The sequence below is a fragment of the Pleuronectes platessa genome, chromosome 4, assembly GCF_947347685.1.
Source record: "Pleuronectes platessa chromosome 4, fPlePla1.1, whole genome shotgun sequence".
In the NCBI taxonomy this organism is placed as follows: domain Eukaryota; kingdom Metazoa; phylum Chordata; class Actinopteri; order Pleuronectiformes; family Pleuronectidae; genus Pleuronectes; species Pleuronectes platessa.
The window spans coordinates 4,130,762-4,146,149 of NC_070629.1; the positions used below are offsets into that span (position 1 = coordinate 4,130,762).

General features: G+C 42.5%; 1 protein-coding gene and 3 non-coding genes across 4 annotated transcripts in view; 1 reads left to right on the top strand and 3 right to left on the bottom strand.

The window, feature by feature from the left end:
* LOC128439046 (whirlin) overlaps positions 1-15,388 on the top strand; it is a 123,932-nt gene that overhangs the window by 60,323 nt on the left and 48,221 nt on the right. The window contains exon 2 of the mRNA XM_053421866.1: positions 11,495-11,671. Coding sequence (XP_053277841.1) covers positions 11,495-11,671 — 177 coding nt within the window. The remainder of the gene's footprint in view (positions 1-11,494; positions 11,672-15,388) is intronic.
* trnar-ucg (transfer RNA arginine (anticodon UCG)) lies at positions 690-762 on the bottom strand. The gene has a single exon. It is a non-coding gene; the product is annotated as a tRNA-Arg (tRNA).
* trnar-ucg (transfer RNA arginine (anticodon UCG)) lies at positions 3,142-3,214 on the bottom strand. Its single transcript has one exon. It is a non-coding gene; the product is annotated as a tRNA-Arg (tRNA).
* On the bottom strand, positions 5,594-5,666 carry trnar-ucg (transfer RNA arginine (anticodon UCG)). The gene has a single exon. It is a non-coding gene; the product is annotated as a tRNA-Arg (tRNA).

The window sequence follows — 15,388 nt, forward strand, 5'->3', positions numbered from 1 at the left end:
GGTCTGGAAAGGCATATCCTTGGAGGGTCGCACAGACCTCCATATCATAGCCAACGGTACCTTGACTGCTGTTAGGTACCGGGAGGAAATTTTCAGAACGATTGTCAGACCTTACGCTGGTGCAGTGGGCCCTGGGTTCCTCCTGGTACAGGACAATGCGGCAAGAGTGTGTAAGCATGTCCTGTATGACGAAGGCATTGATTCCATTGACTGTCCCTTTTGTTCCCCTGACCTAAATCCAATGTAGCACCTACGAGACGTTACATATCAGCGTATCTTACGCTGTCAAGTACTGCCACAGACTGTGCAGGAGCTCACTGATGCCCTGATCCAGGTCTGGCAGGAGATCCCCCAGGACACTATCCGCCGACTCATAAGGAGCATGGCAAGACGTTGTCAAGGGTGCAGACAGGCACGTGGGGGCCATACATGGTGCTGTCACATTATGAGTTGCTGTGATAAAAGTCACGCAAGTTAGATCAACCTGTGATTTCAGTTTTCCTTTTGGATTGGACTTTGAATCCAGCCCTCTATGGGTTAATGAATTTGGTTTCTATTGACCGTTTCAACCTCATTTTGAATTCATTCATCAAGATCTGATGTGTGATTTAAGAGCTTACCTTGATATTTTTAAGCAGTTTTTACTGTTGGCTCTACAGAGTGGACATTTGGTTCAATTAAAAGTTATTAGACCACGAAGGGACTCGAACCCTCAATCTTCTGATTCGAAGTCAGACGCCTTATCCATTAGGCCACGTGGTCCTAGAGGACAATGTTCAGGTCAGAGTAACAAGAGAGCCATTCTTAATTTGTTGAGGCTGAATAATTTGTTAAGAATATGACAACATGTACATTTTAATTATAGCTTTGAAATACATTGATATGAATCAGTTTGCTTGGTTTTTTTGGGGAGCCTAAAGTCAAAACTTTAGTAATGCATGATGTGACAGGGGGTGAAAGATTTCGATGAACTTTAAGGTTGCTATCTGCTTTGCAAATGCTGGCAGTTGGTGGCAAATTCATCGTTAATACACCTAACTGGTTGATAAAGTAACTGAATCCATGACCGGTTAGAGCATGGTTCTAATATCACAAAGGTCATGGGTTCAAGCCCCATACTGGCCAGTTGTTTGTAAGAGATGCAACGCCATCATTTACAAAAGCTTCTCTGAATTACAGAACATGGCAGAAAGATTGCTCACTTAGTGAAATATCCAGCATGGACTGACTTCTAATTGCACCAGTGAGTTTGTTTACTCACTGTTATGGCAAGTATCCCACCCAAGTTGTGAACGATCAGATGCTAGTTACAGCCACGAACGGTTTTGAACCCTCAGATATGGAAAAGCAATATCATGCACTCAGATTTGATTTGCTCTTGGTCAATTGTTGGTCTTGTTTGTTTTTCAGCGTGTGTGTACAGAGTAACTCAAAAAAGCATGGACTCACATTTTTACCAAGCTTACTGGGAATATCACATGGCTATTTAGAGCTTGCTCATATCACCAATGTTACGAGTTCAAGCCAACATTGGCCAATAGTTTGTAAGAAGAGCATTTCTAGAATTGAAGCATTGACCAAATACTGCTCAAAAAATCCAGTGAACACTTAATTGTCAGAATTTAACAGCAAGTTAGTTCAATTTCAGGGGTATCAATCTCTCCACTTAGGAATAACAAGTGTTAATGAATAAGTTTCACCTGCTTTGGTGCAAATTAAAGTGACAACAGGTGCAATGGAGAGGCAAAAGCAAGACAACCCCAAAAAGGGAATGGTTTTGCATTTGGTGGCCACAGAAAGCTGCTCTCTCCTTATCCCTCCTGAATGATTCTTCTTTAGTTTTGTTTTCTGCTAGTGTCCTTGTCACTACTGGTAGCATGAGGCAGTACCTGCAGCCTGATCAGGTTGCACAGGTAGTCCAGCTCTTCCAGGATGGTACATCCATACTGGCAGTCGCAAGAAGGTTTGCTGAGTCTCCCAGAACTCTCTCAAGAACAAGGAGGAGCCACCAGGAGACTGGCAGTTAAAGAAGGAGAGCTGGACAGAGGCGTAGAAGGGCATCAACCAAGCAGCAGGACAAGTATCTGCTCCTTTGCCGAGGAGAAACAGGAGGAGCACGGCCAGAGCCCCACAAATTGACCACCAGCAGGCTACTGGTGAGCATGTTTCTGACCAAACTGACAGAAACAGACTCCTTGAGGGTGGCAGGCGGGCCCGGCGACCTCTAGTGGGACCTGTGCTCGCAGCCCAGCACAGTGCAGCTCAATTGGAATTGACAAGAGAACACCAGCATTTGCAGGTCCGCCCTTTGGTGCCCTGTTCTCTTCACAGATGAGAGCCGGTTTACACTGAGCACATGTGACAGGCGTGAAAGAGTCTGGAGACGCAGTTGTGAACGTTATGCTTCCTGTTACAACATTCAGCATGACTGGATTGGCAATGGGTCTCTGATGGTCTGGAAAGGCATATCCTTGGAGGGTCGCACAGACCTCCATATCATAGCCAACGGTACCTTGACTGCTGTTAGGTACCGGGAGGAAATTTTCAGAACGATTGTCAGACCTTACGCTGGTGCAGTGGGCCCTGGGTTCCTCCTGGTACAGGACAATGCGGCAAGAGTGTGTAAGCATGTCCTGTATGACGAAGGCATTGATTCCATTGACTGTCCCTTTTGTTCCCCTGACCTAAATCCAATGTAGCACCTACGAGACGTTACATATCAGCGTATCTTACGCTGTCAAGTACTGCCACAGACTGTGCAGGAGCTCACTGATGCCCTGATCCAGGTCTGGCAGGAGATCCCCCAGGACACTATCCGCCGACTCATAAGGAGCATGGCAAGACGTTGTCAAGGGTGCAGACAGGCACGTGGGGGCCATACATGGTGCTGTCACATTATGAGTTGCTGTGATAAAAGTCACGCAAGTTAGATCAACCTGTGATTTCAGTTTTCCTTTTGGATTGGACTTTGAATCCAGCCCTCTATGGGTTAATGAATTTGGTTTCCATTGACCGTTTCAACCTCATTTTGAATTCATTCATCAAGATCTGATGTGTGATTTAAGAGCTTACCTTGATATTTTTAAGCAGTTTTTACTGTTGGCTCTACAGAGTGGACATTTGGTTCAATTAAAAGTTATTAGACCACGAAGGGACTCGAACCCTCAATCTTCTGATTCGAAGTCAGACGCCTTATCCATTAGGCCACGTGGTCCTAGAGGACAATGTTCAGGTCAGAGTAACAAGAGAGCCATTCTTAATTTGTTGAGGCTGAATAATTTGTTAAGAATATGACAACATGTACATTTTAATTATAGCTTTGAAATACATTGATATGAATCAGTTTGCTTGGTTTTTTTGGGGAGCCTAAAGTCAAAACTTTTGTAATGCATGATGTGACAGGGGGTGAAAGATTTCGATGAACTTTAAGGTTGCTATCTGCTTTGCAAATGCTGGCAGTTGGTGGCAAATTCATCGTTAATACACCTAACTGGTTGATAAAGTAACTGAATCCATGACCGGTTAGAGCATGGTTCTAATATCACAAAGGTCATGGGTTCAAGCCCCATACTGGCCAGTTGTTTGTAAGAGATGCAACGCCATCATTTACAAAAGCTTCTCTGAATTACAGAACATGGCAGAAAGATTGCTCACTTAGTGAAATATCCAGCATGGACTGACTTCTAATTGCACCAGTGAGTTTGTTTACTCACTGTTATGGCAAGTATCCCACCCAAGTTGTGAACGATCAGATGCTAGTTACAGCCACGAACGGTTTTGAACCCTCAGATATGGAAAAGCAATATCATGCACTCAGATTTGATTTGCTCTTGGTCAATTGTTGGTCTTGTTTGTTTTTCAGCGTGTGTGTACAGAGTAACTCAAAAAAGCATGGACTCACATTTTTACCAAGCTTACTGGGAATATCACATGGCTATTTAGAGCTTGCTCATATCACCAATGTTACGAGTTCAAGCCAACATTGGCCAATAGTTTGTAAGAAGAGCATTTCTAGAATTGAAGCATTGACCAAATACTGCTCAAAAAATCCAGTGAACACTTAATTGTCAGAATTTAACAGCAAGTTAGTTCAATTTCAGGGGTATCAATCTCTCCACTTAGGAATAACAAGTGTTAATGAATAAGTTTCACCTGCTTTGGTGCAAATTAAAGTGACAACAGGTGCAATGGAGAGGCAAAAGCAAGACAACCCCAAAAAGGGAATGGTTTTGCATTTGGTGGCCACAGAAAGCTGCTCTCTCCTTATCCCTCCTGAATGATTCTTCTTTAGTTTTGTTTTCTGCTAGTGTCCTTGTCACTACTGGTAGCATGAGGCAGTACCTGCAGCCTGATCAGGTTGCACAGGTAGTCCAGCTCTTCCAGGATGGTACATCCATACTGGCAGTCGCAAGAAGGTTTGCTGAGTCTCCCAGAACTCTCTCAAGAACAAGGAGGAGCCACCAGGAGACTGGCAGTTAAAGAAGGAGAGCTGGACAGAGGCGTAGAAGGGCATCAACCAAGCAGCAGGACAAGTATCTGCTCCTTTGCCGAGGAGAAACAGGAGGAGCACGGCCAGAGCCCCACAAATTGACCACCAGCAGGCTACTGGTGAGCATGTTTCTGACCAAACTGACAGAAACAGACTCCTTGAGGGTGGCAGGCGGGCCCGGCGACCTCTAGTGGGACCTGTGCTCGCAGCCCAGCACAGTGCAGCTCAATTGGAATTGACAAGAGAACACCAGCATTTGCAGGTCCGCCCTTTGGTGCCCTGTTCTCTTCACAGATGAGAGCCGGTTTACACTGAGCACATGTGACAGGCGTGAAAGAGTCTGGAGACGCAGTTGTGAACGTTATGCTTCCTGTTACAACATTCAGCATGACTGGATTGGCAATGGGTCTCTGATGGTCTGGAAAGGCATATCCTTGGAGGGTCGCACAGACCTCCATATCATAGCCAACGGTACCTTGACTGCTGTTAGGTACCGGGAGGAAATTTTCAGAACGATTGTCAGACCTTACGCTGGTGCAGTGGGCCCTGGGTTCCTCCTGGTACAGGACAATGCGGCAAGAGTGTGTAAGCATGTCCTGTATGACGAAGGCATTGATTCCATTGACTGTCCCTTTTGTTCCCCTGACCTAAATCCAATGTAGCACCTACGAGACGTTACATATCAGCGTATCTTACGCTGTCAAGTACTGCCACAGACTGTGCAGGAGCTCACTGATGCCCTGATCCAGGTCTGGCAGGAGATCCCCCAGGACACTATCCGCCGACTCATAAGGAGCATGGCAAGACGTTGTCAAGGGTGCAGACAGGCACGTGGGGGCCATACATGGTGCTGTCACATTATGAGTTGCTGTGATAAAAGTCACGCAAGTTAGATCAACCTGTGATTTCAGTTTTCCTTTTGGATTGGACTTTGAATCCAGCCCTCTATGGGTTAATGAATTTGGTTTCCATTGACCGTTTCAACCTCATTTTGAATTCATTCATCAAGATCTGATGTGTGATTTAAGAGCTTACCTTGATATTTTTAAGCAGTTTTTACTGTTGGCTCTACAGAGTGGACATTTGATTCAATTAAAAGTTATTAGACCACGAAGGGACTCGAACCCTCAATCTTCTGATTCGAAGTCAGACGCCTTATCCATTATGCCACTTGGTCCTAGAGGACAATGTTCAGGTCAGAGTAACAAGAGAGCCATTCTTAATTTGTTGAGGCTGAATAATTTGTTAAGAATATGACAACATGTACATTTTAATTATAGCTTTGAAATACATTGATATGAATCAGTTTGCTTGGTTTTTTTGGGGAGCCTAAAGTCAAAACTTTAGTAATGCATGATGTGACAGGGGGTGAAAGATTTCGATGAACTTTAAGGTTGCTATCTGCTTTGCAAATGCTGGCAGTTGGTGGCAAATTCATCGTTAATACACCTAACTGGTTGATAAAGTAACTGAATCCATGACCGGTTAGAGCATGGTTCTAATATCACAAAGGTCATGGGTTCAAGCCCCATACTGGCCAGTTGTTTGTAAGAGATGCAACGCCATCATTTACAAAAGCTTCTCTGAATTACAGAACATGGCAGAAAGATTGCTCACTTAGTGAAATATCCAGCATGGACTGACTTCTAATTGCACCAGTGAGTTTGTTTACTCACTGTTATGGCAAGTATCCCACCCAAGTTGTGAACGATCAGATGCTAGTTACAGCCACGAACGGTTTTGAACCCTCAGATATGGAAAAGCAATATCATGCACTCAGATTTGATTTGCTCTTGGTCAATTGTTGGTCTTGTTTGTTTTTCAGCGTGTGTGTACATAGTAACTCAAAAAAGCATGGACTCACATTTTTACCAAGCTTACTGGGAATATCACATGGCTATTTAGAGCTTGCTCATATCACCAATGTTACGAGTTCAAGCCAACATTGGCCAATAGTTTGTAAGAAGAGCATTTCTAGAATTGAAGCATTGACCAAATACTGCTCAAAAAATCCAGTGAACACTTAATTGTCAGAATTTAACAGCAAGTTAGTTCAATTTCAGGGGTATCAATCTCTCCACTTAGGAATAACAAGTGTTAATGAATAAGTTTCACCTGCTTTGGTGCAAATTAAAGTGACAACAGGTGCAATGGAGAGGCAAAAGCAAGACAACCCCAAAAAGGGAATGGTTTTGCATTTGGTGGCCACAGAAAGCTGCTCTCTCCTTATCCCTCCTGAATGATTCTTCTTTAGTTTTGTTTTCTGCTAGTGTCCTTGTCACTACTGGTAGCATGAGGCAGTACCTGCAGCCTGATCAGGTTGCACAGGTAGTCCAGCTCTTCCAGGATGGTACATCCATACTGGCAGTCGCAAGAAGGTTTGCTGAGTCTCCCAGAACTCTCTCAAGAACAAGGAGGAGCCACCAGGAGACTGGCAGTTAAAGAAGGAGAGCTGGACAGAGGCGTAGAAGGGCATCAACCAAGCAGCAGGACAAGTATCTGCTCCTTTGCCGAGGAGAAACAGGAGGAGCACGGCCAGAGCCCCACAAATTGACCACCAGCAGGCTACTGGTGAGCATGTTTCTGACCAAACTGACAGAAACAGACTCCTTGAGGGTGGCAGGCGGGCCCGGCGACCTCTAGTGGGACCTGTGCTCGCAGCCCAGCACAGTGCAGCTCAATTGGAATTGACAAGAGAACACCAGCATTTGCAGGTCCGCCCTTTGGTGCCCTGTTCTCTTCACAGATGAGAGCCGGTTTACACTGAGCACATGTGACAGGCGTGAAAGAGTCTGGAGACGCAGTTGTGAACGTTATGCTTCCTGTTACAACATTCAGCATGACTGGATTGGCAATGGGTCTCTGATGGTCTGGGAAGGCATATCCTTTGAGGGCCGCACAGACCTCCATATCATAGCCAACGGTACCTTGACTGCTGTTAGGTACCGGGAGGAAATTTTCAGAACGATTGTCAGATCTTACGCTGGTGCAGTGGGCCCTGGGTTCCTCCTGTTACAGGACAATGCGGCAAGAGTGTGTAAGCATGTCCTGGATGACGAAGGCATTGATGCCATTGACTGTCCCTTTGGTTCCCCTGATCTAAATCCAATGTAGCACCTAAGAGATGTTACATATCGGCGTATCTTACACTCCCTAGTATTGCCACAGACTGTGCAGGAGCTCACTGATGCCCTGATCAGAATCAGAATTATTTGTATTGCCATGTATATTTGCACATACAGGAAATTGCCTTGGTGTGGTTGGTGCACTTTACAAACAACAAATTAAAAAACACAATATCGAACAATATAACAATATAAAAAAAAATATATAATATATACAGTTAAAGAGTTACGTGCGGTTTTAAGGTGCAGAGATTGGTAATAGTGCCAGTAATATAGAGTTATAAATTATGCGCAAGGTTGGGTGGGGGCTGAGGGGGTCAGCAGAGTCAGTGTGATGCAGGGGGCTTGTTTGTGAGCCCCACTGCCATGGGGAAAAAACTGTTCAGGTGACGCGAGGTTTTAGTCCTGATGGCCCGGAACCTCTTTCCAGACGGGAGTCTCTGGAACAGGTGGTGAGCGGGATGGGAAGGATCAGCAATGATCTTGCCTGCTCTCTTACTGGTCCTGGAGTGGAACAGATCTATGAGAGCCGGCAGGTCACAGCCGATGACCTTCTCAGCTGACCGGATGATCCGCTGCAGTCTGCCCTTGTCCTTGGCAGTGGAGGCAGCGAACCAGACGGTGATGGATGAGGTGAGGATGGACTCAATGATGGCTGTGTAGAAGTCAACCATCAATTTCCGTGGCATGCTGAATTTCCTCAGTTGCCGCAGGAAGAACATCCTCTGCTGGGCCTTCTTGATGATGGAGGTGATGTTCTCCGCCCAACTCAGGTCCTGTGCGATGATCGTCCCCAGGAATCTGAATGACTCCACTGTTTTAACTGGGGAGTTGCACATGGTGAGAGGGACGGTTTGAGCTGGGCTCCTCCTGAAATCTGCTAGGTTTGGCAGGAGATCCCCCAGGACACTATCCGCCGACTCTAAGGAGAATGCCCAGACGTTGTCGGGGTGCATACAGGCACGTGGGGGCCATACATGGTGCTGAGTCACATTATGAGTTGCTGTGATAAAAGTTACGCAAGTTGGATCCACCTGTGATTTCAGTTTTCTCCTTGGATTTTGGATCCAGCCCTCTATGGGTTAATGAATTTGGTTTCTATTGACCGTTTCAACCTCATTTTGAATTCATTCATCAAGATCTGATGTGTGATTTAAGAGCTTACCTTGCTTTTTTGAAGCAGTTTTTACTGATGGCTATGCAGAGTGGACATTTGGTTCAATAAAAAGGTTGACCAAAAGGGACTTGAACCCTCAATCTTCTGATTCGAAGTCAGACGCCTTATCCATTAGGCCACGTGGTCCTATAGGAATCTGTTGAGCTCCCAAATTTAATACAGACATTCTATGTGTTTAGAAGATGACAACAGGCACATTTTACTGATTTTGTTGCCTGTTTGTTTCGGGGCTTTAATTGAAAATTTTGCTGATGCCTGATGTTACAGGGGGCGAATGATTTTTCGATGAAAACTACACTCAACAGAGTCAGATCCTGGAACCAACCTGAGCTAGCAGGTCATCAAACTAGTCAACTTCAGCTTGCTCTGGAAATGGCACTGCAGAGCTCTGTGCGCCTCTGTATGGTCTTGTGGACCCACGCACAACGGTGACAGGAGATGGGGTAGGATTGCTAACAATGCCAGACTCAAAATTGCCATTAACCTAATGGCTGACCTCAATGTAAAGTCAGAGTTGCTGAAAAGTCGTTTCTGTCGCGGTCCGCAGTCTTTCCCAGACCAGGGATAATCCACATGTGATGTGGCAGCGTTTAGACAATGTTCATAAATCACTTAAAAGAGTAAGTGACAGCTGTAAACTCCAGACATTTTTTAATTCTGGCAAGGAAATATTATTGTCTTGGTTTCTAGGACAATGAAACCCCAGTGGCAGACAGTTGCAGACAATAAGAAAGAAAATCTAAAAACAGCATGGCCCATTGCCCTTATGATGACAGGGGCGATCCTGCAGCAGAGCCATCTCAGCTGTGACCTCTACACTGCCGCCATGTTTCATATTGAAGTGTCCCTCAGCCAGCGACTGTGCCTTAACACAATCACTCATTTTATGTTCATGTGGATCAGAGTGTCAGAGAAGAGCCCAAAATAGGAGTGATACAAAAGGGAAATAAAAAAAAGTAAGCAGCTTTCATGTCTCAGAAGCTGCCAAATGTGTCCACTTGATGCAGGCGGAAATGTCCGCAATTGTTTTCAGATAAACATCACACTGACTAAAAATAGTGAAAAGACACATTCATCAGACCCTTTGTTTGTGAACTATGTTGTTCAGAAACATTTTGGAGACTCTGAAAAGCATTTGATGTCTGAATAAGACAGATTTAAATATGAAAACCAAAGTAATTAAAATGAATTATTTTTAATTAATTATTATATATCTCCTTTTCCTTTTTCAAAGAATTGAACACTGGAGAGGCCTTGGATGATCAGGCCATAGAAGGTCGGACTCGGACCCTCTTTTTTCTATATGTCCAAGTGTCTTTGTGAGTCACAGTCATAGTCAGCGCCATAGCCCCAAAGCCTCCACTAATTCTGTCCCTCTCTTCTTAAACAACTAAATGATGTGACAGCCGATGCACGAGGCAATAGCAGAGCTGAGAGGAGAACGAGATCACTCAAGGAGATAAGATGAGATGATGCAGTGATTCAACACCAGACAAAGGTGTACCTGTGCCAGCAGTCAGGGGGAATGGTGATTTACAGAGCCAGTGTTTACAATAATAGCCTGAGCACAAGTAACATTAAATAAGAGTCAGTTCTGGTGGAAAAAAGGGTGTTGGCAGAATATTGTGGGTTTAGATAATGTTTTGTCCTTGGCTGGACCAGCCCACAGTCCTACAAATTGTGTGATTTACATTTCAACATTTATGTCCATTGGCAATCCTGTCCCTCAGAAAATATGTTTATATATTAATCAGTTGTTCTCTAAATTGCATTGTGAGGACAAATGTAATTGCTGACTGAATTATGTTGGGTGTCAACACTCTTCTAATGCATGAAACTTTATTAATGCATTACATAAGAGTTGGTAGGAAGTGGTCGGGATGGATGTGTGTGTACAAAGAGCATTGCTGTGACACCAGATCCCAAGGTTTATATTCTGACTGTCATATTTTTTTTAGGCAATAAAAACACTTGGTTAAATTAAGGGATTAAATGTTCAGTTAATTAAAAGGACGAAGATTTCAAGAAAAGCCAGCGTTTATCTCCAATATTCAGCAAGGAATCTTTTAAAATATGGGTTAGGGTTTTAAACAGAGTTTGTTACAGCTGCAGCTATTCAGGTTCTGGATTACGACTGCACAGTCAGAGCTCTGGTCATGAGATTGATTGGCTTTGTTATATCTCCTCATGAAAACCACTTTATCGCTGAAACACAGAGCAGAATTAATCAACACGTGTGCCTGCAGAGGGCGCTGTTAATCAGTCAAAGTTACAGTGTTGCTTTAAAGCCTATTGTAGAAACAGTAACATGTGCTTACCTACATCCACTTATGCACATGGAAACCATCGATCTTAGTTACTGTGCCATTAATGCTCATTAGATGCTTGTTTATACCATCTGTTTTATGATAAGTAAGTTCTAGCTCTTACATGAATTCTTCTCTGTGACTTTTGTCTTGGTGGTGTCACAGCCCTGGCAGCTCTGATCATACCTGGCTGTTTTCAGTAGTAACCATAACCAACAACAATGTCACTGTCAGGTGTATGAGATCCTGTTATACACCACTGCAGCATGGTGAGAACTTAAACCACATGAGATCCGCTGAAATATCTGCCTTCGAAGATTTCATTGGTTGGTCATTATGTCTATTGGATGAAGCACTTTTAGAGCATCCACAGTCTCACCCTCCTCTCCTGATGTAGGTGCTGAAGGGATGCAAGCAGCTTGCGATGTCAGTGTGTTCTATGGGTCGGATTCCTGGAGGCTACATCACCAACCATGTTTACAGTTGGGTGGACCCTCAGGGCCGGAGTGTCTCCCCACCACCCGACAGCCACGAGATAAACCAGAGGCAAGGACCCGGTACGGAAGAGAGGACGGTAAGAAGGACTGGTGTGTGTGTGTACTGTGGTGCAGCCATAGAAACAAATTACAGCAGGCTGTTGTAGATGATGTGATGCATTGTAAAAATGAATAAAACATAAGAGACAATAATGCAGTGCAGACTTGAAAAGTCATTACTTTCTCCAAAAGGAGAGAAACAACTACGGGTTTTTAAAATAGCATCTTGCAGGTTCTGAAGAATGAATTATCCAGAATGATACAGAGGGTTTTGTGATCGTCCTTGCACTTGCCTGGCAGCACTTACTTCAGCACTGGAAAATGGCTCCCTGAACACAGTCATCATGACCTGTGGTGTCATGAGGTTTTGGATGACAGACTCAACCTACAGCAGTCGTCCGCCACAGGCCTGTGACGCAGACTGCTCATCCACCATTTCACACTGAGCTCTTTGTTCAAATTGAGATGCTTGCTAAAACTTGAACTAATCCTTTCTGATAAAGATCTGTTTAATGCATTTCTAACATGGGATATTAGAGTTGGGCATGTCATTCAGGAGATTGTGTCAAGGTCTTTTTCACTATGTTTCAAACAGTATTTAAATAGTTGTCAGTACCTGAATGTGAATATAAATAGATAAATATACAATTGAATAAAAGTAGAATTAACAAGGTAAACACAGATATAAAATGTCAGTTCAATAAACATTTAAAGTGATTAGGAACACCATTCTAATACTGGGGTATTAGTGTAGTGTAAGTAGTTCCTCCCTCAGTTATTTTTGTCATGGAGTCCACATTTTGTTGAAAACTTACCTCTGAGGTAGCATCACATAATGTCTGCAGATTTACCAGATGCACATTCAAGTGGCTGGTCTCATCTTCAACCAAATCCACTGGATTCACATCCGGTGGCTGTTTTGTTAATGAAAACAGTTTGAGACTTTAACTTTGTGACATGGAACATTGTCCTGCTGGAAGTAACCATTAGAAGATGGTGAACTGTGGCAATGAAGGGATGAACATTGTCAGTAATAATATCTAGATAAACTGTCTCTTTTAAACCATGATTGATGAGTTTTAAGGTCCCAAAGTTACTGAAGACAAAATTCCTCTTGACGCCTGATTGTAACTCTACCAGCATCAGCCTCAGCAGAAATCCAGATTCATCGGACCAGGCTATGTTTTTCAGTCTTCAACTGTCCAGTGTTGTTGACTATCCACCTCATGGTTTTACCTCTTGTTCATTCTTAAATGCTTCCTTGCACATCACAGTGGTAAAGAGAGGTTATCTGAGTGACTTTCAGTCTGACCTCTCTCATCAGCACAGAACTGCTGCTCACCAGATATATTTTTCACTAATCTCATACACCATGATTTTCCCCATTATTGCCTGAAATTACTTTTTATTGATAAATAGGTGTTCCTAATAAAGTGCTCAGTGTATGTATACGATTGTATTAAAAATGCTTCTTTAAAGCACAAACGTTATGATGATGACACTTTACACAAGAGGATTTTAATGAACTTGTTTTCTACATGGCTGAAGTTGGAAAACCTTTAACTGGCTCAGGAAAAGTGTCAGGCCAGCAACAATAACTTCAGTAAACTCGTATCTTCATGGTAATGACATTCACAATTAGATGATATCCCTGAGTCCACTCTTGTCATAGGATCGATGGTTTGCTCAGGCAGGACTGGAAATCTATGAGCACACTGCCGCTGTAGGGTTCCTCTAAACATCCTCTAGTGGCTAAAATGCTGCCTAAGCTTCTTCACTCAGCTGTTGCAAGTGCGTATGAATACAACTCTGTATATGAAAGGGGATCAGTTGATGGATGATCCCTCTAAAAGCTGCTCAGGAGCTGATTTACTCCTGCTCTATTAAATGTTGGTGTGGCAGGATACTTAAGAAAAGTGCTTATATTTGCTTATATTCATATGAGACTGGAGGACCTGGAGGAGAACTGATTAAAGGATGAGGAAGGAAGTGCAGGTTTGGACCGAGGCCTGAGAAGCTGTTACCACTACAGAGGCTTGCCATATACAGTAAAATTGGGAGCCATTATTTGTTGGCTCCTCATCTGGAGAATATATAAATCTTTGTTATTGAAAATATGCCTGTTGAAATACAATGTGCCACCTCTCTTTTATGAATGTTGTTTATTCGAACAAATTACTTATACCTTATAATATAAAGATGGACAACATGACAGCTCCCAAAAACGAAGCCAAAACATTTTAGTCACCCCTTGGTAGCAGGTTGCAGTATAGGTAGTTACATGCCTCCTCTGTATTAGGAGAGGGGACAAGGACCAATCCGAAAAGTCAAAGCACACAGCAAATCATTTTGCTAAGCCTGGTGTTAGTCAAATTAGTTTTCCAATGAAAGCCGCAGTATTGAGATCCCTCCAACCAATTGTGAGCAAGTCTTAACCTTTTTGCATCTTTAATAGCATCCAATAACTTATTAAAACCAAACTTATTAGAGACATGAACACTTGGACATACATCAGTGTGATAAGCAGTAAATAAAATGAAAGAAATAATTTTTTGAGAAAATCAATTAAACTTGTTGACTATGACTTATACTGCAGAAAACCACCAAGATTAATTGGCTTTACTTTTGGGGAGCTGTCATGTCATCCATCTCTCACATACAGATGTCTGCTTCATCCTCATACTCTAACATAAGCATGATAATAGTTAATAATTTTTAGGGTTCATTTGAATATGTATTACGCTACATATTACAGGACACATACCCTTAAATATAAGGTATTACAATTACTATTACAATTAATATATGGGCCATTCTACCGAATTGGTGCAAAGTACGGTTGGAAATATTTTGAAATTTTGTATGTTTTATTCCCAAAACTTTTCCCGTATATATATTGTACCATATCTAAAGTACACATATCTAGTAAAAGAACCCTCAATTTTTATGTTGTATTTTCAGACTGTGTTGGAATGTTTTCCTCTCCCAAAAATTGTCACTACCGAAACATAGTAATAAACTACGGTAAAAAAGTATTATTATTAACTTGTTAAGATTGTGTTTCCTTCCTTTCTCTGAAGAGTATTTAAAAAAATATTTCTTGAAGGTTTTCACAATTAAATCAATAAAAATGATTTTTTTACAAAATTTCAAAGTTCAATTTATACAATTCATCAAAATCTAAATGCAAGATTTCTTTGTAAAATGCATAATACTGATCATATTGATTCCAGAGTTGATGATTGATGAAATTGAACATACATTTAACCAATCAGTATCATAACATTTTAGTTGATAACTCAATATACTCTATTTTTTACAAAACATCCAGTGTTTCGGTAGTGACTGCACTGTTTTGGTAGTGACCACAGTATTTTGTTTGCAAGGTTGTATCATATTTCCTCAACCTTATTGCTTAATCTTAACTCATAACATGCTTTAGGTTGGGAATATTAAAAACACAAATGTTTTGGGGGTCAATAGAATAATTGTATTATTCATAACAACAACATAACAGAACATAACAATTGTTTGTCCAGAACCATTTAAAGTACAAACATTACCCAATGGGTTCAGTAAAGGAGAAGAAGAAAACATTGACAAATAACTGATATTTTGTTGTACTGTATGTTTAAGGGGGTTCAGTGTCAGACACCATCACAATGCATTCACAATTTTAACTTTTCCCATACTGCGGTGAACACTCTTGGGGTGATCTGGAAATGCCTCTGTGTGACGTTTTCTGGTGGAGGGAT